The 27086-nt window shown below is 43.6% G+C and overlaps 1 protein-coding gene across 1 annotated transcript; it reads left to right on the top strand.

Moving 5' to 3' along the window:
- The first annotated feature begins 1866 nt into the window (after positions 1–1866).
- On the top strand, positions 1867–18623 carry ZWINT (ZW10 interacting kinetochore protein). Its single transcript, XM_089509664.1, has 10 exons — positions 1867–1995; positions 4827–4926; positions 5062–5173; positions 6356–6522; positions 8074–8130; positions 8351–8502; positions 11109–11280; positions 11364–11503; positions 14397–14556; positions 18033–18623. Exons 1-10 carry the CDS (start codon positions 1940–1942, stop codon positions 18111–18113), a joined length of 1197 nt encoding a protein of 398 aa, XP_089365790.1. The 5' UTR covers positions 1867–1939; the 3' UTR covers positions 18114–18623.
- Positions 18624–27086: the final 8463 nt, after the last annotated feature.

Raw genomic sequence — 27086 nt, 5'->3', positions numbered from 1 at the left:
ATGGTTGTTGTAGGGCAAATAGATTCCCAGCCTTGCCATAATACATTGTGCAACATGAGAGGGCTACATAGGGGAAGATAAATGCTGTTGCTGATACAACTGCAATAAAAAAGGAGAGTTAGGATAGCAGTTGAGGTTTCAGTTATGTACCCAGGTACCTGGGAGTGAGCCCCAGTTGAACACTGTCATGATGAACAGACATGTACAGGATTGCGTTGTTAATGCCTTGAGCAAATACTATTGGTGTCTGGCATTTAAGGGTAATCAGTACTCAGCCCCCCTCTTTCTACAGCTGTTCACATCGTGCAGAGTGATAATAAGAATCTTTCTATCTCAATTTGGGACAAATATCTTTCTGACCATAGGCCAGGCGAATAATCACAGCTTGCCCAATAAGATTTTAGGATTATTAGAACCGACTGCTGTAAACTCCTTTTAGAAGACTCACAGCCAGGCCCTTGTAACTTTAATGGCTGTGAAGAGGGAATTTCAGCAGATGTTGCTTGTTGTCATCCAACCAGGTAACAATCTTTCTCCCTTTTTGGCTTGCAGCACCATAATTTGCTGTGTGTTAGTAATTTTTCCCAGTTCCAAATTTTCCCCAATTTCTGCAGGTGGGCAAGCATACCCTGAAATTACGGCTTTTGCACGCCTGTTTTCCTGCTAACAACAATTTAAAGACCACCAAGTGGACCAAGTGTCTGTCCTCTGTCCTATCCCGATGATATGTGTAGCGTTCTTGTGTCTAGGAAAGGACTGTCAGACTGAAAACTGGAGGGGGATCCTGTATTTTTTATAGTTGTGGAGAAGAGGGAAATTGAGCAGATTTTGCTTGTCATCCAACCAGGTAACAACTGCTGAAATTCCTTCTTTTGCACAACCATTAAAGGGGCATCAGTGTGTAAAGGGATCTTGTAACACCTTTGAGACTGAGGTCCAAAACACATTGCAGAAATAATTCAGTTTGAGACCGCTTTAACCGCTCTGCCTCCGTACTAGGGAATTTTGGGAGCTGTAGTTTTGTGAGATTTTTAGCCTTCTCTGTCAGAGAACTCTGGTGCCACAACAAACTACAATTCCCAGGATTCCTTAGCACTGAGCCATGTCAGTTAAACCGTTCTCAAACTGGATTATTTCTGCAGAGTGTTTTGGACCACGGTGCTATGGAAAGATTGGTAGCTTTCTGAGCTATTCAGCCATTTCTGTAGTTTTGTGAGACAGTTAGCTTTTCTGTCAGAGAGCCCTGGTGCCACAACAAACTACAATTCCCAGAATTCCATAGCATTTAGCCAGGGCACTTACAGTGGTGTCAAACCGGATGATTTCTGCACTGCGGATGTAGCCCACAAGTGAATGCTCAGAGTGCTGGATTACAAACAAAGGTCCAAAACACACTGCAGAAATAATCCAGTTTGCGACTGCTTTAACTGCCCTTGCTCAGTGCAAGGGAATCCTGGGAGCTGTAGTTTATAATGGCACCAGAGCTCTCTGACAGAGAAGGATAAATGTCACACAAAACTACTATTCCCAGGAATCCTTAGCATTGAGCCAGGGCAGTTAAAACGGTCTCAAACTGGATTATTCCTGCGGTGTGCTTTGAACCAAAAGCGCCTGGACTCAGCCCTCTTCACAGATTAACAGCACTACCCTCTTATAGCACTGCTATTATGCCGCTCTAACAGCTCTGGATGCCTCTTCCTGTTGCATTCTGGGACTTGTAGTTTAAGGAGGGGGCATTTAGAATGGTGATCCAAGGAGCTCTTAGGTCTCACTGGACTACAAGTCCCACAATGCAACGGGAGGAGGCAGCCAGGGCAGTGCTATAAGTGGAGAGGAGGTTTGGGGCGGGGAGAAGGGGAGGCCACAGGAATGGGGCTTTTGGCCCAGGAGGAGGCGGGGAGGAGCAGGGTTTGAAGGAAAGGGCGGGAAAGGGAGGAAAATGGGGGACTCTTCCTTGTCTGGGCACAAGATGGCGGCGGAAACCAGGGCTGTGGCGTGAGTATGGGTCGTGGAGGACAAAGGAAGGGGCTTCTGTGGGGGAATTGAGGGCATTTTCCACTCAGGGCAGGGAAGGAGGCAATGGTAGAGGCCTCTCTGCTTCTGCATCCTCCTCCTAACCCAGTAGCCCCAAACTGTGCTCTTTAAAGGGATTTTGGACTCCAGCTCCCAGAATCCCAGGCTATTGACCCACATGGCTGAGGCTTCTGGGAGCTGAAGTCCAAAATCTCTTCAGGGGCACAGGTTGGGGGAACCACTGATATATTGGAACTGGGTTAAGGCTCAATAAGGCAGTGCTTCCCAAACTTTGCTCCTTGGGACTTCAGCTCCCAGAGGCCCCAGCTATCCTAGCCAACAGCCAGGAATTATGGGAGATGAAGTCCAAAATTATCTAGAGGCCCAAAGTTTGGGAAACATTGCTACAGGCTGCAGTGGTCCCCAAACTGTGTCTTTTAAAGGGGTTTTGGACTTCAGCTTCCAGAATCCCAGGCTATTGGCCAACGTGGCTGAGGCTTCTGGGAGATGAAGTCCAATATCTCTTGTAAAGGGCACAGTTTGAGGGACCACTGTTCTAACCAAAAAGGAGGACATTCGTGGTCAAAATGGAGGGTACGACCAAATAAAAAGCTAAAAAGCACTCCTCTAAAGATAAAACTCATGATTCTTTGCCCTGCTCAAAATGTAGGGTATGTTATGTTTGTAGGGTTTGTAGGGTATATTAGGTTGAAATGGAGGACACGTCCTGGAAAAGGAGGACGTCCTAACTGCAAAGGACAAGGCACTGTAAAAACAAAATGAATAATGTAGGGCATTCAAGAACAAAAACAGAGGGCACGACCAAATCCAAAGTAAAAATAACAAAAACACTTAAATCAAGATCAATATAAAGATGCTTCTTAGACCCATCTCGAAATGGAGGACGTTTAGGAATTCTTCCTAGAAACATGGTTGAAATGCAGGACACGTCCTGGAAAAGGAGGACTTCTGGTCAGCCTGGTTGGGCCCTTAGTTTTGGGGCTGAGAGAGGGAGCAAGTAGCCACCCTTCAGTTATTTTAGTTTTTGGATGTTGCTTCAAAACACACTGCAGAGATAATCCAGTTTGAGACCACTTTAACTGCCCTGGCTCAATGTTAGCGAATCCTGGGAACTGTAGTTCTAAATGTCTCACAAATCTAGAGTTCCCAGAATTCCCCAGCACTGAGCCAAGGTAGTTAAAGCAGTCTCAAACTTGATTATTTCTGCAGTTTGTTTTGGACCTATGTCACAAGATGCAGTTCAGATGTAATGGCCGCTAGCTGAAATAGTAGTAGTTGTTGTTGTTGTTGTTGTTGTTGTTGTGTACTTTCAAGTCGTTTCTGACATATGGCAACCCTAAGGGTGTCCAGATGTCATAACTATAAAGGAAGGCAAGGCACTGCAAAATACAGGACATTCAAAAAATGTAGAAGGACATAACAAAATATACGCTAAAAACACTCATTTAAATGTAAATTCATACTGCTTAGTCATGCTCAAAGTGGAGGATGTTTTGAAATTCCTCCTGGACAGAAAGTTGAAATGTAGGACATGTCCTGGGAAGGGAGGACGTCTAGTCACCCTGCCCTAAGGCAATCCTATTGTGGTGATGGTGGTGTGCCTTCAAGTCGTTTCTGACTTATGGAGACCCTAACATACTGGTCAAGACAAAAGTCTGGTTCATGGCTTGATTTACAAAGTACACCTGTCATTTGGGGGGAGAGGCATGGATTCTGGGATTATGATAGTTACAGGAAATAGAGGTTCAGGTGAAATTGAAAGCATGGCTAAGAGCAGAATGGAAAAAATAGAAACTGTAGTATGTTGGAAGATCAGCTACTCTTGAGTGTTGATGGACCTTTCCGGTAACTTGGTACCACAGCAGGTTTGGAAAGCATGTAAGTTTTCCAAAACAATAGAAATTTGACTTTCCATGTCAGCCTCTCAAGATACCATGTACTAAGCCAACACTAACATTTTAAAGCCTCCTCTGGAAAAAAAATCAGTGCTCTAAAATAATGCTATATTCAAAGACACTCAAAGCTTTGTGTGGGAATTATTTTATTGGAATAGATGTAATAATGTCAAGGGAACAGGTATACTTATATAAAAAAATAACTACACCTGAAGGATTTTTTTTTAAAAAAGAGCTGTACCTGATGTATGTTACAGCAAAAGATGAATTGGTTTTGCTGTAAGCACATGCAGCTTACACATTTTGTCTTGACTTCTTGTACTTACAACTGAGAATAGCCAGAGATTTTGCAAAATAGAAATAAACTTAGTAGTGTATTCATTTGATAGTATGTTCCTCTGAGCACTAGGGTTTCTCAGTAACAAGAAGAATGACTAGAAGGTCATATTCTGTATTTTGGCTACCATGATTGTTTGCAGTACAACAGCTCAGACAGCTATGGATAAATGTGTGTGCATGTGGAAGATTTTCCATGAGAAAATACACATCTTTGCCATTGCACCGTCCTCAAGACAGAGGCTGCTGCCACACTGCAGGACTAATGCAGTTTGGCAGTACTTTAACTATCACGGTGCCAGCCTATGGAATCCTGGGAGTTGTAATTTTTTGTGGCACTGGAGCTTTTGACAGAGAATGCCAAATAGCTTATCAAAACTAGAAATTCCCAAGCTCCATAGCACTGAGCTGTGGCAGTTAAAGTGGTGCCAAACTGCATTAATTGTGCAGTGTAGATACAGCCAGAGTGAAGTTCCCCTGCCAACGAACGAAGTGAGGACATGATAAAAGTATGGAATTTTGAAAGCCATTATTCTTTTTTCCTAATATTGTTGTTCTTAGGCTCCTGGCTCAGCTGAAGGATGAGCTGATCTCTGAAGACCAAACCAAAGATGGAATGGAGGCAGAGCTCCCAGCCCAGGTCTTGGCTGAGCATGCAGTGGTGAGTGGTTGCCTGCTTTTCCATCACTTGGGAAGTTTCCTTCAATCCTGAGTTGCTCAAAAATTCCCAGGGCTCCTTAGTACCTCCAGAATGCTGGTGTCAACACCCCTTTCTCTTTTGGTATATGTTTTCCAGAGCACCAGGAAGACTCACAAACTGATGTACACCCAGCTACAAATGGTGAAATTCCTTCTAGATTTCCTTGATTCTGCCCCATGCATCCAGGATGCCTCTGACACAGCTGTCCGTAAGTATACATGCACTGAGGAACACAGGCAACCTGTATGCCCAGCCCAAATTGATGAGAGCGTACCTTGGTCAAGAATACACATTTTAAAATGTGTATTCAAGTTATTTAACTGCATTGGATTCCCCATCTATGCATGTTTACTGGGGAGAAAGTCCCATGGAATTAAGTGGAAATGTGTCATGAAGTTACCTCACTGGCCCTTCACATAAAGACAAGGGTACATTGGACCCTTGAGAACATGATGGACTGCAACTTCTACCTGACCTAGCTAGTATAATCAATAGTGATGGATGATTGGAGATGCAGTACTAGAATGTATAAAGGGAAATACTCATCTCTGCTTGTTGTGTGCCTTCAGATCATTTTTGAGATTTGGTCAGAGGGGGTTTGCCTTCGCCTCTTTCTGAGGCTGAGACAGACTGACTTGCCTAAGGTCACCCAGTGGGTTTTTATGGCTGAGCAGGGATTTGAATCCTGTTCTCCAAAGCACTTAAACCACTACACCACAGTGCCTCTCACCCATCTCTGCTACTTGGCACTGTTTATATCTCCAGAGCCAAAAGGGAAAATATAAGAAAAGAGATCTCAAAAAAATTCAAACAATCAATTCCAATTAAAAGTCTTCTAACGAAACAGTGCTAAAACATGTTGTGGGTCTATTTCTTTGACTGTCAACAGGTGGATGTATGTGCTGAATTAAGATCAGCCTTGCTGATTGTGGAGTTTTTTTCTGTTTCTGCATGAGAACCAAATTTTAATTGCAGAGATATTTTCAGGGAGCTGCACTGCCATGGTAGACAGGACCAATGTCAAAATGACCAGCAAAATGAGTCTTCATTTGGCTTAAAGTTCATCTTTCCATGAACCTAGGAGAAACATTCCAAAATGTTGGAATGAGGGGGAATCACTTAAAAGCTGGGGAACCACTAGACAGTAGTGTGATGGAAAATGGGGCGTGGGTATCTGAGCAGATTCATTGTGGGACCTGAGGTTCTCTAGCCTGTTCTTTCAGGATCTCACTGTAGCATGATTTAGAAACGCCTACTTTGTTCTTTCAGGATCTCACTGTAGTGTGATTTAGAAACGCCTACTTTGTTTGGTAGTTTGAGAAATTCTGTTTATGATCAGGGTGTATAAATCTTGGTCTCTGGCCTCTCTCACTGGGCATTTCTCTTGCAGGGAAGGAGATGGTAGAGGCAAAACAGCAATGGAAGACACTTAAAGCAGAGTACCAGCAGCTGGTGGAGTTGATCAAAGGGGCTGTGCCTTACATACTGGCCAAACTGGAGGAAGGGGAGAATCGGGCTCAACTCTTGGAGAGTGCACTGCAGCGTTACCAGGCCAAGGTTAGTTTCCTGGGTGGAAGTGGTGCTCCAGGTGAAGGATAGGACGGAGAGGTCCCATCTTGACTGACTGATCAAACAAACAGCTAGCGTCCAAGATATCAAAATGCTTTAATATTTATATATTGTATAGATATTTTTGAGTATTGTTTCTACTATATTATTTTATTTGGGAATCTTTCAATTATTGAGCAGTAAGTCAACACATAGGTAAATCCCATTGATTCATTGAGGTCTCTCTAGTTGGGAATAACATTAAGACTTAGGCCCATATCTGAGACAACCATGACAAACAGTTTACAGTTTTAAAAAGGCTGAGGCCAGTCTTAATATCTTTAGAATGTGTCCACTTCATTGTTTCTGTCTATGACAACTCGGGGGGGGGGGGGGCGTTCTTGGAAAGATTTGTTCAAAGGAAGTTTGTATTTGCCTTCCTTTGAGGTTGCAAGTTTGTGACTTCCTCGTAGTCAACCAGTGAGTTTCCATGGTCAAGCAGGGATTTGAATCCTAGGCGCGTTACAGACCGCCCCTTTGGGGCGGCCTGTAGGCGTGCCTTTCCCCGGTGTATGGGGCCTCAGCTGCCAGACCGGTAGCCTCTGAGGCCCCGATCTGCCGCTTTGCAGGCTGCGGGGAAGCGGCAAAAGGCCGCTTCCCCACAGCCTGGAAAAGGGTGTCCTTGGGGCTTCAAGCCCCAAGGACACCCCGTGGTGGCGGGGAGGAGGAGAAAGGGGCCGCTTGGCCCCTTTCTCCCTTGTGTTGCTGGGCGCAGACGTCTGAAGGCTGCGCCCAGCGACGCAAACCAGGAAGGAGCTGTGAAACGGAGCTCCTTCCGCTCCGCGCAAAGAGTACATTAAGCACCCTCGTGCGGAGCGATGGCGTCATGTCCGCGCCGCCTCATTTGGAGGCGGCGCGTTTGTCATGCCATCATGGCGGCGGCCGTGTGGAACGGCTGCCGCCATTTTGTACGCACAGAGTGCATACTCGGGTTGGGGGGGGGGGCGGAAGCACTGCCCCTTCCTAACTCTAGTATGCGCTCTGCGCGTACTTTCATGGCGGTCTGTAACCCGCCCTAGTCTTCAGAATTGTTAGTCTGCTGTTCAAACCACTACACTACACTGGTTCTCTATCAGTATTGCTTAAAAACATCTTTTGAGGATGGGGGTGGAGGGCTTAGATTCCTAACATTACTTCTCCTTCCCAAATAAGCAGGGGATGTTACCCCTGGGCTGGGCATCTCCAGCAAGTCCTGGCAGTCCCACTGAGGAGTGCACACTCTTGCCACTGCCACTTGCTGTGGAAATTTGACAGCAGAAGTAAAAGCAACTATCACCTCATCATCACATTCAGGACGAGTGACTTTCCTTCATTATGTCAGGTTAGCAGTCTTGGAAATACTAAATGGAATGGGGAGACAATTTACCTTCCATCAGTTTTACACATGGTGTAGAAGTGACATATCTGTATTTTTTTCGGTACAGACATGGATCAGCTGATTTGGGCATGGTGATTTTGCTACAGATATACAGTACTTACTTCCCTTTTGCACTTTTGTAGAAAAGGGCGATGGAAGAGAAGGCGAAGAGTGCTCACTCTAGGCTCCAAAAGGAACAGGTATGTATGGCAGGGTAGATAACCTATATTCCACACAGTTCAAGAGTGGAGGAAAGGAGCCATTACTTGGATGCATTGTTTGTGCCTGATGTCAGGCCTGGAAGTTGGAGCATGCACAGAGTGCGTTTCCTTCTCTGTTGAGGAATGGAAGGAAGGGCTTTGAAGGTCATGAGGAAATTGGATCCTTTCATCTGGATTTGGTTTGATGTTTCAATGGCAGGAGCATTTGTGTGAACGGCAGCAGCAGCTAGAAAGATCTGTTGCAGAGCTGCAGGACAAGCTACAGAAAAACCGCCAAGAGCTGCAAGGACTGCGGGAGATGCTGGAGGAGCAAGAAGGCCAGGCCTGTGTCTGGAGGCAGAAGATTCAGAAGTGAGTAGTCTCAGTTTTAGTGCATAAACATGATGTGGTGGTTTGAGCATTGGACTATGACTCTGGAGACTAGGATTTGAATCTCCACTTAGCTGTACAAACCCATTGAGCAAATTGCATTCTCTCAGACTGAGAGGTTGTCAAAGGCAATGGCCCTCTGAACATACCTTGCCAAGAAATCCCTGTGATAGATTTCCTTTAAGTTTGCCATAAATCAGAAATGACTGAAGGCACACAACAACGTTTCAGTTCTGTCTGAGAGAAGGTAATCAGGAGGGTGCACAACATTGTACATGGAATTTGAAATGACTATTGTTCTCTTATCCCATATTGTAATTGGGGCTCTGTGTATGTGATATCTATGGCTGTATGCATGATTGATTCTCCGGACATTGAGAAAATCTGCACGATGTATCATCTTATGACCCTACCCATCACCATTTCTTCCATCATGAAACTTGTGATATTGCAAGGTTTCTGACTCCTCATGGTGCCAGTGATGTATCCTTGATAGTGCTAAGGCATTGCTTGCTGTCATCTCAGAAACTAGAGGAGCTGCTAAATCAGGGTTTTCTGTGGCACACTGTATAATTCTTGACTTCTCTCCCCCTTGAATCATGGTGGTTGAATTAATTGTGTGATGTGGAAAAGAGACAAAGGATGTTGAAAAGAGATTATTTTATATTAGAAAACAACCCAACACATTTTGGCCTGAAAATATTTTTATGGCCTTCTTCAGCGGCTGTTAAAAGAAAAGGAAGTGATACATCGGCAACAGTATTTAAAACAAGAGACAAGTTACATTTGAAAAATCCATTATATGTACATATGTCTTATATTAAATTATATACAAAGTGTCTCAATTTAAAAAATGCATATTAAGGAAAATACATTTGTACAGTAGAAAACAATACTTATATTACAACTTTAAAATAAACTTGCAGGGATTCTAAAAGGAGTCTCCAAAGTTTGTCAATTGATAGTTTACAAAATAGGAGGCAGAGCATTATACTATTCCAGTTTTTTCAATGTGCATCAAGGACATCTTCATCATAGCAGGTTTTTTTTAGCAAAGCAGAGACTTAGGGAATGTGTGAAAACTTGTGCTTTAAAGTGCTGTATATACTCATATATAAATCTAGACATTTTAGTCAAAAAGTTCTCTGAGTAGGGAAAGGCAAGACGATAGTCCAACCTGGGAGCACCTAAAAGAAGCACCGACCCCCTCTGTGCTTCGGTGCCACTTCTCACCTTTTTGAATGTCTGGGTGGGAAAACCGCAGTGGTGATAGCTCTTTGGTATTTCCCCTCAAAGGAGCACCAAGAGGCATTGGGTTCTGAAGGATTTGAATTAGATATTTGTGTATGTTAGGGGCAGTACAGATGGGAGGCTCCGTGCTGCCCCTGTAAGCCCTGAGTCTGTGCTGCACATGCTAGGGTTCTGGAGCGTGCAGATGCTGTGTGCTCTGGAAGTGTAGTAGTGGCTGCTGCACGCTGCTTTTGGCCCATCTGTCCTGGGCCTTAGTCAGCTTTTCTGGGTTAAAATCGGGCAGAATTGTCATGTTAAAAGCTATAATCACTACTAATGTAGTCACAATTTTCTTTGCTTTGTCTTTCCATTATTTTTGATGTGTGTGCCTTCCCCACACATCACACAGTCACAATTTACTATAGTTCCTTCCTCAGACTTTAGGGTGAGCACGAACAGTCATACCTGTTAAGTTCTTTGGCACTTTTTTCCTTTGCTTTATCCTTCCCTCCTTTGTTGTTGTTGTTGTTGTGTGCCTTTAAGTCAGTGATCCCCAAACTATGCTCTTTAAGGGATTTTTTTTCAGCTCCCAGAATCCCAAACCATTGGGCAACATGGCTGAGCCTTCTGGGAGCTGAAGTCCAAAATCTCTTAAAGGGCACAGTTGGGGACCAGTGCTTTAAGTCATTTCTGACTTATGGCAATCCTAAAGTAGTTGCCATATCATAAGGTTTTCTTGGCAAATTTGTTCAGAGGTTATTGGTAGGGGCATAACAAATGCGCCCATGGTGCACTCGTTGCATAACTGCCACATGGCGCCATGCGGACGCCACGCGGCGCTTATGTAACGATGGCGGCGCCCATCTGGGTCTAGGGTTGAGGCATGTGTGGGTGGAGCGCCCTCGGCCAACCCCTAGCACGTGGTGAGGGCGCCCCATAGGCCAGTCTTTACTGGGCCCTAGTTATCCATATGCGGTTAATAGATGAATTAATAGTACAAGATTTAAGTGCTTTAGTTACTTGTGTGCTCTAGGGAGGCTGTGGAACTTGGGTTGCCTAATCTGTAAATTAGATATATCAGGGTTTATAAAAATTACTTTTTTGGATTGCATCCTCAGACTCCTTCAGTCAGCTTGGCCACTGACCATATTAGTTGACTATTTTGGGAACATTCGTCCAAAAATAATATTTCCAGCCTTGAAGTCTTGCTGCATAATTGACTTGGACTGCCATCATCTTCCATACTCTAACCTTAAAAGGGTGGTCAGAGTGAAGATCCATCTCTTCTCTCTTCCGTAATCATAATTCTCTCTGATTCTTCTCCTTATCCTCGCTCTGTTCTCTTTTCTTATATCCAGATTATCTGATTTCCAGAGCCACTTGGAGAATTTGCAAGGCGTAAAATTAATTTCTGTTTCTGAGGTTGACCTGGAGATTGAGCTGACCTCTTGTTCCCAGCCTGGAGCTTCTGATTCCCATCAGCTGAAGCTGCACTTACATTGGGTGGATGACGGGACTGTCACAGTCCAGGTAAGCAGAAGTGAGAAGCGGGGTAGTGTTGACTCAAAGAGCTGTGCCTTGTCCACTGATCCCATCTGTCTTTTGTACATTAGACTGACAGCCCTTTCTTCCTTGTCTCTGCTGTGATTCCTGTGGGCAGTTACAGCACCATTAGAGGCATAATCTTGGAACTGCAGCATAGTTATTCCCAACAAGCACATCTCATGGCTGAGATCGAGTCACTGCAAAACTGGTGAGCTTTTGAATATCGTTATAGTTTGTGTAGCTCTTTTAGGCCTCTGCAGGTGAGGATTAACTTCCAAGCCTAATGTTATGCTCTGGGGTGGGAGTCAGGGAAAGGCATAGTTTGGCACTTGATTTGTGCAGAAGAGAGTCTGATCTTATTTCCTGCCCACTGCTGGCAGCATTCTAGCTGTGAATGAGGTGCAAAGCAAAGCAGGCATGGTCAAGCCATGTTCCTTCCAACATGGACATTTTCTTATTTAAACATGTAAAGCAGAGATCTATTCTATGTCTGTCTACTCAGGAGTAGGCTCCAGTTTGGTACATTCCCAGGATGCAAACCGATCATCTCTTCTGTGCAACAGCTTCCCAAGCCTCTTAAATGTTGTTTCTCATCATTGTGGAAATAACAGGAGAAGAAGCCTAAGAGCTATATGTAGACTCCCTACCCACACCCCCTCGACCTGAATATGAACTGCAGGCTGGGTTTCCCCAACTCTGAGTTAAATAAAGGATACTGGCCAACAGCATTGAGAAGGAACCTTGACTTACATCCTTGGAAAACTGCTGGCACTTAGAACTGATAGTGCTGCCTGGAAGATACAATGTTAGATAAGTGGTGCTGCAGATATAGTTGTAGTAGAGGTACAGTAGTAATAATTATATTCAGTTATTTCTCACATTTCTCCCAGTAATGGGAGGAAGCTTATAACATATTTTAAAACAATAAAACAGATTACAGTGGATCTTCTGTACAATTGGGCTGGTTCTGTGAATTTGACTGCCCATGGATCGCCATGGCTCAAATTTTTCAATTGTGGTGTATGCATGGAGATGTGCTGATGTGTCTGCATGCATGTTGCCACTATTGAATAATATGAGATGCAACTTTCCACAGATTTTGCCAAGCGGGGGCTGCGGAATCAAATCCCTGTGGATGGGGAGGGTCCACTGTATACACAATCTTCAGTAAAATTATTAAAATAAAATACAAGCCATGTAAAATGTTAAAAACATTAACATTCAATAAAATACTATACCAACCATAAAGTCATATAGTGCATCATTAAAAGCCCATTCCGGTCAGTTTCTAAAAGCCTTATGGCACAATAATGTTTTAAATTGACAGGGGAAGGAGAGCAAGGACGGGGCCATTTTGAGCCCTATAGGGATTGGGTTCCAAAGTCTGGGAGCAGCCACTGGGAAAGCTCTTTCCCTTGTTTCCATCAAACTAGCCTGAGAAGGTAGTGGGACAGAGAGAAGAGCCTCCCCTGCAGAGCTCTAATGGGCTTATAAAGGAAGATATGGTCCATCAAACAGCCTGGATCAAAGCTCAGAGGTTTATGGGTCATAACCAGCCCTTTGAATTGTGCACAGAAATGGACCCGCAACTAGTGGAGCTGTTGCAACAAGGGAGTTGTGTGCTCCCTGTAGCCAGCTGCAGTTAACAGCCTAGCTATAGCACTTTGGGTTAGCTATTAAACATTTCAGAGGATTACCGTATACACTTTTGTACAAGTTGATCTCATGTATAAGTCGAGGGAAAGTTTTAGGGCCAAAATCATGGATTTTGATATGGCTTGTGGATAAGTCAGGTGATCCAGAGAAGAAGGATGAGGAGAGAAGGTTTTAACATCAGATTGAGAAGGGAATCTCCTCTTTTACACACTCACACTCCATGCCTCAGCAGCTCTTTCAGAAATCACTGTCAAGGCAGGGAGAGTGGGGCATTGGGGTGGTACTTCTTTCAGGACCTTTCTAAGCAGTATCGACCCCTATATAAGTCGACCAAGGATTTTAAGGTCAATTTTTGGGCATAAATTTTTCAACTTATAGTCAAGTATATGGTGTAAAATCAGCTGCATGCATTAAAACCAAGAACAATCAATCAATCAATCAATAACATCTTAGCATAAAAAGAGGGAGAGAGGGCTTTTAACCCATAGTAGTAACAGTGAAATTGACTTGCCTGAAGATTAAAAGCGTGTGGGAGTGACACATGCTGCAATGCTCTCCAGCTGCCCCAGCATTTTTCCTTCCTTCTTTAGAATGCCACTAGGCCCCAAGACTTCCTTTGGGAAAGGAAAAGAAAGATAGCGGGCCAGTTGAGTATCGTCAGTTATCCCTCTGTGAATGGTTATTTTGTGGTTTGACAGTTAGGCCTCAGACCCAACATCTGCCTTGTGCTGTTTTCTGGGCATGTTAATTGTGCTTTGTGTCTAGATAGTGCATAGTAGCCATTTTTGTAGCAGTGCCCACACCTAAAAGCCATTTGACAATTTAAAATGGGACAGTATGCTGCAAATTCTTGAAAGAATGAAAGTAGGTCCTAATTTCCTAGGCTGGATAAAGAGTATATATAGCGAACAATTTGCACAAACTGTAGTAAACAGTAAAAAAATATAGATCTATTGAAATACAAAAGGGAATGAGACAGGAATGTCCCCTGTCACCTTTGTTGTTTATCTCAGTTATAGAAATCCTGAATAACAACATAAGAGAAGATCCGGAGGTAACTGGGACAAAGATTAAAGGTCTAGAATACAACTTAAAAGCCTGTGCAGATGATGTAGTATTATTTCTAGAAAAACCCATTGAAAGCATCTCAAAAGTAATACTAGCCAAATTTGGGGAAATTGCTGGATTTAAAATAAGCAGTGCCCACAACTGTTTCACTAATTTCAAAATGTAACCAGAGTCCCCCAAAATTTGGAGTCCTTGATTTAGACATTTTCAATTCTATATGTGAAGGATTGATGATTTTTGGACAGAGTGGATAACTGCTTTCAAGAGATAGTGTGAAGTAAAGAGCCATAATTGTAAAACAGTAAATCTCATTCCCCTTGACTCTCTATGCTTCTAATTGTTGTTAGTTAACCCTTTCTGTTGCTGCTCTCCCACAGTTTTGCCATTGATTGGCAGCAAGAGAAGAGGCTGTTGAGTTATCTGAAGCCATCCTCTACTTGTAATCTTTATGTAGAGCCAGGTTATCCTGCCAGTGGAGGGATATGCCTTCTCTCAGTAAAGAGTCAACATGGTACAGTTGATGTGACCTCCTACCGGGTTAGTATACATCTATTCCTTTTCTCTGTTTTCTGTCTTCTGACAAAGGGGCAAGGCCATGATTTGGGGTTAGTATTCCTCAAATTAGCAAAATACTTTTTTTTAAAAAAGGCCACCAAGTGATAGGGAGTGTGTAGAGAAGTGGAACCATAAAGATGAACTGTCAGTGAATGCTGCATTTGATTACAACTATATGTCTATACTTATTCTGAACACTTGTTTTCAGTGCTGTTAAGCATGGCAGACCTTGCTAGGTATGCAGGTAGGTCTGAAGCAGGGGTGGAGAAAACTGACTTAAAAGTGCTGAGGGTTCCTTAAGACAGTAATATTGCCTCATGTAGATCCTAGACGGTAGCAAGCTTTTGGGAAGATGACTGTTGACTAGTGAAAGGTGGCAGGCTCCTTACTGATCACCTGTTACTAACTTGCCCACTGTCACCTTTGGTCTCAATTTTCTGGCTATACTGCAGCATCTAACATCTAGCAAAATACTTCAGAAGGGGAAGATTTGTCAGATTCCTCAGAGGCGTTATGTTGTGTTTTCTTTTTATGCAGTGAGATTAAATTCTTGGAAGCCCATCCTGCCCAAATCAGAGCACAATTCTGATTCTGAGGTGTTGGCCTTCATTTTCTAAGCACCCTTAAAGACCTCTTGTGGGGACCTTCACCTGTCAAATCGCTGCTACCAAATGTGGGACACTCTTCTGGCCCCATTGCTCTAACAACAAATGTGGGGACCTTCTAGATATCTTCATAGTTTCTGTGTGAGACTTTATTCTTATAATCTTACCACTGGACACCACCACCCTTGAACTACTGCTGCTACCACAGACACTGTTTGTCTGTTCTCAACCACTCAGTAGCAGTATTGTAGGATTCCCAGAGGCATATGTATATAATACAAAAATAATTATTAAACAGAAGTACAACATACAGTTAAATATTACTTGCTGTGCAAAATTTTGCATGGTATTCAGAATTTGAGACCCAGCATGGTGTAGTAGTTTGAGTGTTGGACTAAGATTCTGAGGATGAAGGTTCGATTCCCAGCTTGGCCATGAAACCCACTGGGTGACCTTGGACAAATCACATTCTCTCAGCCTCAGAGGAATGCAAAGGCAAACCCCATCTGAACAAATCTTGACAAGAAAACCATGTAATTATGGCCTTAGGGTTGTCATAAGTTAAAAACAACATAAAGGCACAGAAAAACAACAATTTCAAGGGTTTGTTCCTTATTTATCACATGGAAATCACAATTGACTTTAATAAATCTCACTAATTCTTTCCCCATCTCTTAGTTGAACCTAACTGTCCCGAGTCTGTCTGATTTCAGTCCCTCCTCTAACTGTCCTACTCATCTTTTTTACATCCTTTCAAATACTCAGCCTGTCATGGATGACCTCCAATGTCCAATGCTCTCACATATGCTATACGTTACATTTGTTGTTACTTGTCATCAAGTAAATTTTGAATTATGACAACCCTAAGCATGAAAGAACCACCCAGATGGTGGCCATCAGTTGCCCAGGTCTTGCAAAGTCAGGGCTGTGGCTTCCTTTATTGAATCAATCCAACTTTGGTGTGATTTCCGGGCAGAATTCAAGGTGCTGGTTTTGACCTTTAAAGTCCTAAATGGCTTGGGTCCAGACTATCTGAGGGATCATATCTCCCTATACACGCCAACCCAGACACTAAGATCAGCAGGAGAGGGCTTTCTTTCAATCCCACCACTTTCACAGGTGTGGTAAGGACCCGGGAGAGACCCTTCTCCGTGGCTGTTCCCAGACTATGGAACTACCTGCCAAAGGAGGTCAGGTTGGCCCCCTCCCTGCTCCCTTTCTGCTGGCAGTTGAAGACATTTTTATTTAGGCAGGTGTTTGGTGAGTGAATTTTCTTTGAATAATATGGTGTGCTGGTTTACTGTGTTAATGGTTTTTACCATTCGCTTCCGGGCGCAATACAAGGTGCTGGTGATGACCTATAAAGTCCTAAATGGCTTGGGCCCAGGATACCTGAAGGACCGCCTCTCCCCGTACATTCCGCCTTGCACCCTCAGAACATCTGGGCAGCAACTCCTTAGGGTCCCCGGGGCGAGGTTATCCTCCACCTCTAGGAGGTCTTTTTCCATCGCCGCCCCGGCCCTTTGGAATACGCTGCCCATAGAGCTCCGCTCAGTTACCTCCCTGGCCCAATTCAAACGGGAGTTGAAGACCTACCTGTTTCAAATTGCATTCCCCGATTAAGTCCCTATAGGCCCCCCCGCCGCACAGGCCACACAGGCAATGGTTTGGCTAACCCAGGGGCATTTGTTTTTGTTTTGGTTTTTTGCTTTATGTTGTAGTGTATTTATGTAATTTTTTATATGGTTTTTAATGGAATTTGTGTATTTTTAAATGCTGTAAACCGCCCTGATCTTATGGAAGGGCGGTATACAAATAAAATGTTTATTATTTATTTATTTATTTATTTATTTATTATTTACTATTTTAACTATGTTGTTTTAAACCTATGTTTTAAGCTTGGTTTTATTTAATTATTTTTTAACTTTGTAATCAATATTTTAGCCTTGTCTTTTCAAAATATTGTAACACGCTTTGAATCCTATTGTGGAGAAAGGCGGGATATAAATACTGGAAAAATAATAATGATGATGATGGTGATGATGTCCTGCTTTTCCTACTGCCTTCCACTTTACCAATCATAATTGTCTTTTCCAGTGAGTATGTTGTCTCATGATATGTCCAAAGTACAACAACCTCAGTTTAGTCATCTTGGCTTCCTGGGAGAGTTCAGCCTTGATTTGTTATAGGACCCATTAATTCAGGGGTAGGCAACCTGCGGCCCGCAGGCCAGATGCGGCCTGGCAAGGCCTTGGGACCGGCCCCTGCCCGGTCCTGCCGCCGATTGCCGCCGGAGCCTTTGGCGTCTCGTGTGAGGGTGTGGGGCCTTTGGCCTATCAGGAGGAGGCGGGCAGGGGGGGGGCAAGTGGCGGGCAAGGGGGGCAAGCAGCAGGAAAGGGGCGCAATTGTCTATAGAAGCCTCTGAAACATGCATTTATATTAACATTTTATTAAAAAATCAGCAACATTTTTTGCGTGTCTTCCAATTTTTTTTTTAAAAAAGTGTCCTCCATTTGAAAATTTTGTCCTACATTTGCCCCGGTTTATTTATTTAATTAATTTTTTAAAAAATTATTTAAATTTTTTTTTATGCTTCGGCCCCCCCCAGTTGTCTGAGGGACAGCAACCCGGCCCCCGGCTCAAAAAGGTTGCCTACCCCTGCATTAATTCTTCTTTTCAGCAGCCCCTGGCATCCGTAGAGCTCTTCTCCAGCATCATACTTCATATACATAACAATGTTTTCCCTTTATTTCCCTAATAAATACAATATTTTTTTACTAAGATTGTAACTTTACACCCCTTCCTGAATTCTGGCCATGATGCAGCTTTCATAAAACTCTCTTTATTCTGCAGCCTCCCCAGGAGAGACCTTCACTGAAGAATTGGCTAGTATATCTCAGTACTGTGGACTTCAGTGCTCCTTTCCTTGCCTGAAGAGCTGAGATCTGCAACTTGATGTGGAATTGGGGCTAGAATCTCTCTCTGAGGGGATACTTCCTTGTTTCCTTCAGGTGTGAAAGAGAAAACAGATTTATTTGGTGCCACTGGATTCTCTGTGTGTGTGCATGTGTGTGCGTGTGTGTGTGTGTGTATATATATTTCCTTTATCTCCCATGGCACCTTTCCTTTTTAATTTCCTCTGTCCTCACTTCATCTCTCCGTCCTTTATCTCACCACTCCATTACAATTCCTCTGGCTTAGTTTCCTTGTTGGTTATGAATTCCACATTACTTGTCCATGCCCAATATTTTGCTATTTGAAAAATTTTCTGTTTAATAAAATCCTATGTTTCAACAACAGAACAATACACAGATTAACATGGGAATCACTCCTCCTTACCCAGGATCACACAGTATACTGTATATATACCCACTCTCTTCCAGGTCAGCATTCTCTGAAGATGCCAGTCACAGATGCTGGCGAAACGTCAGGAATAAACTCTTCTAGAACATGGCTACATAGCCCGAAAAACTCACAAAAACCCTATCCTACGTTTTGTTTGTGTTTTGGTTTGCTTCTTAGCTTGCTGACTTGCTCGTATGGGAAGTTTTGTTCCACTGACCTCTGGTGCCGTGTCTCTTTGCAAAGCATCCTAGGCTTGTATTACCCACACAAACAGGAATATAAAAGGTTCTGTTCTGGGACTCCACAGGAGTTGCCACTTCATGGGTGCCCTCTTTTTTCCTGTTAGAAAGTTTTGGTGATTAAAATCCCAAGGCAAATGTCTGAAACTCCAGGATACTGAAATGAGCTGTGACATAATATTAATTGATACAATAATATCAAACATCCACCAGTGATGCCTTTACTGGCCCAACCAAAATGCACAATATACATGTTGCAAGATTTTGCAGCTCCATTGGCTTCTTCATCAGTCAAAGTGTTAAACACCATACAGGAGAAAAAAAATTGAAGATGTTAGTTGTAGGCCTGCATTTTTGTGCAATTTGTATTCTATTTGTCTCTGTGCATTGTGCATTCTGTATATTGTGCATTTTTGTTGGCCCAATAAAGGTATCACTGGTGGATTTTTGATGTTATTGGATTTGCTATATGGCCAACACAGGTACTCCTGGATGTTTTATTATTATTAATAATAATAATAATAATAATAATAATAATAATAATAATAGATTTTATTTTTATCCTGCTTTTCTGCGATGATCAAAGTGGCATACAAATTAAAATTCAACATAAAAATACATATCAATAAAAACAATGTAAAAAATACCATATTAAAAACTATTACACAGCCAGCTTGGTTGGATTGATCCAAAAACATTGTGAAAATCGTTACACAATAGGGGGAGAGGGCATAATATCACATCTCATGGGGGGAAAGCTTGGTGAAAGAAAAAGGTCTTAAGGTTCTTTCTGAAAAGATCCAGGGAGGTGGTGGAACAGAGCTTGTCAGGAAGGTTGTTCCACGTTTTTGGGGCCGAGATGGAAAAGGCCCTTTGCATATTGTGCAGTTGGGACCTTCAGCAGATTCTTCCCGGCTGACCTGAGTGTGCGGGGCGGATTATATAGGGAGAGGCGGTCCTCCAAGTACCCTGGGCCCAAACCATTTAGGGCTTTATAGGTAATTACCAACACCTTGTATTGAGCCCGAAAGCGAATAGGCAGCCAATGGAGATATTTTAGGATAGGTATTTTATGGTCTGCCCTGGAACATCCAGCGACCAATCTCGCAGCCATGTTCTGTACTAATTGAAGCTTCCGGGTTTGGTACAAGGGTTGCCCCATGTAGAGCGCATTACAGAAATCCAATCGAGAGGTTAGCAGAGCATGTACTACAGTTTCAAGGTCTCCCCGGTCCAGGTAGGGTCGCAGCTGGCGTATCAGCCGAAGCTGATAACAAGTGCTTCTGACCGTTGCATCCACCTGAGATGCCAGTTGGAGCGACGAGTCCAGAAGCACTCCCAAGCTGCGAACGGAGTCCTTTGGGGGGAGTGTGACCCCATTCAGGACAGGTGGACAAATTTCACTACCTGGGCCTGGGGAACCTATCACTAGTACTTCCGTTTTCTCTGGATTCAGTCTGAGTTTGTTTTCCCTCATCCAGGATTAACTGATACAATTTTCCAACATGTACCAAAAACCCTATTTGGGGGCACTCCCAAATATGCCTGGGATTGTCAGTGTTTGTAGAGTCTTTGTGTTTGCAAAACTTAGCTGATATTCAGCCAGAAGTGGTACGCTATTCAGGTCTTATTTTCATTTCAGTGGGTAACAGCTGCCCTTTTCGGCGGAGTGACAGAGCTCAGTTGGGGTGTTGAGCCTGATGTCCATCCACATGGTGGTGCTGTTGTAGCACAGTTATTTGTAAGATATGGCCTTTTGTGAGGCTAAGGATGTAACTGCAGAAGGTGATCTCAGACCCTGCATGTATCTAATCCTAGAGTAGTGTGCTTGTAGCAAAGTTAACACAAAATTACAGCCCCCTAAATTTCAGGCAGTGGTCTCCTAAATTAATGGAATTCTTTTGCAAGATATTGCTTCTGAATTCCCATCCATCACCTGTCACAAATGCTGAATTGAGGTGGGATACTCGAGTACCAGTGTAATGGGTAGCAGAGAAGTACAGAGCCTTTTTTGGGCTCTGAGGATGACATCCAGTGGCATATGAGGTATTCACATGCATGCGTTTGCATGCTTCACACATCCTACTAGGAGTAGGACAACCACAGTCCTGGAAATGGCATTGATGGGGATTTGGAGAGGGTTTTGGTTCTCCATCCCCACATCATAATTTCTGAAGCCAATGAAAGTTGTCACAGATTTGGGGATTCAGTGGCATGGATCAGCTAGGATGCAGGGTGAAGTGGGTGGGATCCCACTTGGTTCAGGATGACTGGTCAATAGCCAAAGGCTTTTTTTCCCAAACCAATATAAATTCTAAAAGTTCCCTCATCTGTCCTGCAACTGCAAGTACATGTTTATTCCTCTTAGTTTTTGTTGATGGGAGAAATGGTTTCAAGATGCGTGGCATCTACATGACCTCATTGGATTGTGCTTTCTTGTTTTAGCGCTTAAACAATACACATCCTTTTTTCCTCACCCCCCTGGCTGTTGACTTAAAATGTGGGGTGGGAAGAGGGGGGTGTTGCTGAGGATCAGCTTGACTTAGGTTAAGCATGTCTGCATTTCCAGGGACGCTAGAACTGTATGGGCTGGGAGTTTAAGGGGTTTGTCTGGAGCATGAGAGATAAGTGGGCCTGTCTAGCACATCATGAGAGAGGATCAAGGGAGATGGGAAGGATGTGTGACGTAAAAGAGTGGGGGAGAGGAGGCATGATGGGAGCAATCCATTAAAAGGAATTAGAAAACTTGTGGCCTTATAGATGATGTTGGATTCCAATACTTATCAGCTCCACCCAACCTGGCCTTCAGTGAGGGATGATGGGAGGGGCAGTCCACCAACAACTAGTGCCATTTCCCTCTCCTTCACTAGATGGTGAGGTCAGAGATCCTTCTCTTTGTTGGGAAATCTGCCATCTACGTAGGGTGCTTTCATACTGCACCAATATTCCTCTTCACTTACCCTATTTCCATTTTATGAAGCCCTGAGATCAGAAGAGCAATTGAGAGAAGGGCCTTTATAATCCTCTTTGCAAGGAACATCTTCTTTGGTGCTTTTGAGAAAACTACAATCTCCAGGATTCCATAGGATGCAGCCATGACAGTAAAAGCAGTATCAGTGCTATATTTTTGTAGCATGAAAGGGCCCCTGTATCAAGCTCCTGGGGAAGACTGAATAAGAAATTGGTAAAAGACCATTCAGGGGCCCATTCAGACTACACAAAGCAACTACAGATCCATAGCATTAATTTCCCATGCAAACAAAATTATGCTCAAAATTTTGCACCAGAAACTCCAATCATATGGAGAAAGAAATCCCAGATATACAAGTGGGGTTCAGGAAAGGAAGAGGCACTAGGGACCACATTGCAAACATACAGTGGTTAACGGAGCACCCAAAGGAATTCCAGAAGAGGATCAGCAAGTGCTTTATAGATTATAGCAAAGGCTTTGACTGCATAGATCACGAAAAGCTATGGAATGCTGTCAAAGAAATGGGAGCGCCATTATATTTGATGGTCTTGATGAGAAACCTGTACTTAGGACAAGAGACTACTGTTAGAACAGAATATGGAGAAACAGAATGGTTCTCACTTGGCAAAGGTGTCAAGCATTTTATCACCCTACTTGTTCAACTTGTGTGCAGAAAACATACAAAGAGCTGGCTTAAAACTGATAGAAGGAGAAGTGATGATAGGAGGAAAGAACACCAACAATGTAAGATATGCAGATGACACTGTACTACGAGCAGAAAGCATGAAACCCGAACTCTCCCTGGAAGCCAAGATGACTAAATTGAGGCTGTTGTACTTTAGCCACACCACCAGAAGACATGAATCACTAGAAAAGACAATAATCCTAGGAAAGGTGGAGGGCAGTAGAAAGAGTGGAAGGTTGCACATCAGAAGGATGGACTCAGGAAGATCACAGGTGTCAACCTGCAGGATCTGAGCAGAGAGGTTGAGAATCAGGAGTCGTGGAGACGTCTCATTCACAGGGTTGCCATGAGCTGAAGTCGACCTGAAGGCAGCTAACAACAACAACAACAATCCCACTTTAACTGTCATAGACCCATAGAAGTGAAAGGAACTGGAAGGGCCAGCTGGCTGCATCTTATGAAATCCTGGGATTTGTAATTTGATGAGCTACTAGAGGAGCGCTCTGGGTGAGAATTCGAAGTGCACTTCCCTAAACAGCAAATCCCAGGACTTTATAGAATATTGCCACAACAGTTATACTGGAATCGTAGCACTATAACAGTAGTGTGAAAGGGCTGCAGGTTGGTAGAAGGAATCAAAAGGGATGTATCCTGGGAAATACTAGGAGCCCCTTAATGTTTTTTTTAAAGGAGTGGGAATGGGAACAAGTGGTTTTTAGCATGGCTTGTCCAATCTGGACACTGACTTGTTGCATCTGATGGCGGCTGTACCCATTAATGTGACAGCAGTGACACTCTCTTCCTTTTACACCTTTATTTCTCTGACCTTGGGCCGAAAACAAGGCTGAATGTTTATGAGGCGGCAGCCCTTGCAATATTTATCGGTTGGAGTGGGAGTTCTGTGTGTGTGGAAGCCATAAGTGAGGATTTTCTGCTTGGACTGGCCTGATGAAATATTAAAGACCTCCGAAGAAAGGAACAGCGTTCGTTCAAGAAAATCCACACTTGGTTGGCTAGGGGAAAGGGTTGAGAAGAGGTTGGTAGGAGGTTCAGAGAAGAGGGAACGTTGGTACCTGAAGCATGAAACTGATGTGGGTGGGACAGGTGGGAATAGTGGTTAGAGGTGTGTGCAATAGTTTGGCACAGAACAGGAACCTCCAGAAGGGAGGGAAGGAGAGAAACCTGTTTGTACCAGCGGCAGAAGGACTCCTGTTTTTATTGTTATATTGTGGTTAGTCTTGTTTCCCCTTCCTTTACAGGTATTATTTGAAAGGTGTTCAGAATCCAAGACTACCTCAAAACTGCACATCCCCCCAGGAGGTGTATCCACACACAGCAGTTTGATACCACTTTAACTGCCATGACTCCATCCTAGAGAACCATGGGATTTGTACTTTCGTGGGGTACTTCATAACCTCCAACTCTCCTGATTTGGCAGGGACCATCCACATTAATCCTCTGCTGTCCCATTTTTTCTGCTGCTTTTAAAATGTCCCAGTTTCTCCTCCTCCCACTTGCCCCCTTTGTCCTCAGCTTACCTCTGTTGTTGCAAACTGAGTTCTAAGTGCAAAAGTAGTTTGCACTCAATTCCAAAGGAGGGAAAAGAGATGAGGGTGAAGTCTTGCTCTCCCCAGTGGTATATACTGACATAAATGTAGAAACATATAGGTAGGCAAATATACAGTGTGTGAATATATTTATACTTATAGGTATATTTAATTACACATATTCTTTACTGTTACTATTATTATTGCTGGTTATTTCTGAGAATATTTTGAATGGTAAATTTTAATTTTTTTATAATTTCTTTATTGTTATTTTACTGATGGCTTTGTGATTAATCTTTACCCCTGTATTACTCTCTCATTAGAAATGTAAAGATTTGCTTTGTACATGCATTTAGGTTTCAGTAAATATTGAGATGAAAAAAGCATGCAAATTATGTAGCATTCACATTCTATTACATTCCATAGCCATTTTCGTTTGGCTGGAGATCCCCATTTTTGTGTCGGGGAGCGTAGAGGGGGCAGGAATTATTCTGCGTTTTATGACCCTTTATAAAAAAGCTTGTTTTTCAGCCCACCAAAGGCTTGCATGGAGCCTCAAAAGACTGACTCTTTACTTTTAAGTTTCCGTTCACTGTGTTCTGGTACATGCCCAGGACATTAATTTTTGAGCCTTTTCACTGGTAACAAGAAGATCTTTCATGTCCCCGAGGTTTTCTACACTCCGTTCTTCAAACCGTCCTTTTGTACTTGCTCACAATGGCCATGCTTTCTGTGGGAACACGGTTGCCTGTTCTGGAGCTAATTTTAGTATTTAAGAGCAGTGGAGCGAGGTTTTGGGGATAGTGGCGGAAGAGTCTCCAACCTGTTGCATTCTAGATCTTTTCTAATAGCCAAGGTAGATTAAAATTCTCTTTTGTCCTATTGCTCACAGTTAATACAAAATATTTAAGAATTTAAATAATATCCTGATCTGGAAGATAGGATTCCTAAACATAAAAGGCCATTTTACTGTTGCTGATAGACACTGTTATGTGTGGTTGCTGTGTGCCTTCACCCTAAGGTGAACCAATAGTAGGGTTTTTCTTGGCAAGTTTTGTCCAAAGGTGTTTTCTTTTGCCTTCCTAGTGCTAGTGTTAAAACAATGTGTGTGGGATGTGGCTGTTGATGGTTATCACCCATGGCAGACAATACCTCTATCTGTGGAAGTAGTAAGGCAGAATCTGCACTGCAGAATTAATGCATCTTGACACTGCTTTAACTGTCATGACTCCATCTCATGGAATCCTGCGATTTGTAGTTTGCAGTGGCACCAGAGCTCTCTGGTAGAGAATGCTAAATATCTTGCAAAACTACAAATCCCAGAATTCCATAGCATTGAACCTTGGCAGTTAAAACGATGTCAAAATGCATTATTTGTGCAATGCCAATGCAGCCTAAGCTTATCACAGAGGTAGTCCTTCATGTGATTTTGCATTACAACTAGGGTTGCCAGATCTCTTCAGCTATCATGAGTCATCTCCAGGTGGCTGCACATTATCCAGCTTTGGAGGACTCAGCACCAGGCAAGGGAAAGGACTGTGCAAATCTACAGCTCAACCAGTGCAACGTCAGATGGCTACAACTTGCAAGGCTTAATTCATTTGTTGTTGCAACTTGAAAAGGCCCACCATGGAAGTCTTACTTCTTCAGTCCTCTCCCAGTTGTTAAGTGTATCACTCGACTTTCCAAGGTAAAAGAAATCTCAGGTCAGGCTATTTTGTTTTGTTTTGTTTTGTTTTTCTGGTCAACTAACAACCTTAGTTCATTTGGCTAGTCAATAAATAAAGAGAAAAATCCTTTTGCAGATCTTTTGGGGTTGTTGTCTTTCTGACCCTATGTCTTTCCTGTTTCCAGTTCCAGTCAAACACCCCAGTTCTGAGCTTGCTGCTTCAGAACTATCTGTGGTTGTTCCTTGATCGGATTTATCAGCTAATTCCTTTTAACAGCTTTCTAATTTTTAAAGGGGGGGGATCTCACTTTATTGAACTTCAAGGAACCAAGCCTGCATCTGGCCCAGAGTGTATCCATATTTCACTCCACCAAATGCATCTGAGGAAGTAGACTGAAGTCTACGAAAGTGCATGCTGCCAATTTCTTTCAGATTGTCTCCAAGCTGCGACAAGATCTCTCTCCATATTACCAGTTATGCCATTTTGATCCCACTTTATTTGCTGTGGCTCCGTCCCGTGGAATCCTAGGATTTGTATTTTGGTGAGGTAGGTAAAATTCTTTCTGCCAGAGAGATCTAGTCCACATTCCTTTAAATTGTACCACCGGAGCTTTCTAGCTGTGAATTCTCAGTCTCTGGTGATTGCAAATTCCAGGATTGTCTAGGACAGGGGTTGGCAACCTCCGGCCCATGGGCCGGATGCGGCCTGCGTGCGCCTTTCCACCGGCCCCCGGTCCCTCCTGCCGCCAAAATTGCCGCCGATTTCGGCCGCTCCGGCCGCCATTTTGTCCTTTAAAATGGCGGTGAAGTCTTGTGCGACCATAAAGGTCGCGTGAGACTTCGTCGCCATTTTGAAGGGCAAAATGGCAGCGCCCATTAGGAGGCCCGCTGCGGCCTCCGGAGCCCTGAAACAGGGCTCCGGCGGCCGCAGCGGGCCTTCCAATGGGTGCCACCCACCTCCCTCCTGGCTCTGCCCTCCCTCCTATAAATGGAGGGGCGGGGGGAAGGAGGAGGAGGCAGAGAGAGAGAGAGGGAGGGAGGGAGAGGAGAAAGAGAGAGAGAGAGAGAGGGTGGGAGGGAGAGGAGAGAGAGGGAGGGTGGGAGGGGAGGAGAGAGAGAGAGAGAGAAAAAAGGGTGGGAGGGAGAGGAGAGAGAAAGGGTGGGAAGGAGAGGAGAGGGAGGGAGGGGAGGAGAGAGAGAGAGAAAGGGTGGGAGAGAGAGGAGAGGGAGGGAGGGGAGGAGCGAGAGAGAGAGAGAGAGAGAGAGGGTGGGAGTGAGAGGGAGGGAGGAAGGGAGAGAAAGAAAGTGGTTTGAGACAGTGGCATGCGTTTTTTGCTGTTTTGTGGCCTTGCCTAGTCGCTTCCATTCTTGCAAATATTGCTATTATTATTGTTGTTATCCTATGGTATTCTCTTTGCAAAATCCCCCCACATGGACTTGCTTGCTCTTTT

This window comes from Sceloporus occidentalis, unplaced genomic scaffold (assembly GCF_023333645.1).
Source record: "Sceloporus occidentalis isolate IW3139 unplaced genomic scaffold, rSceOcc1.0.p SCAF_1, whole genome shotgun sequence".
Classification (NCBI taxonomy): Eukaryota; Metazoa; Chordata; class Lepidosauria; order Squamata; family Phrynosomatidae; genus Sceloporus; species Sceloporus occidentalis.
The sequence above is the reverse complement of the archived record's forward strand: the minus strand, read 5'-3'. Positions and strand labels throughout refer to the sequence as shown.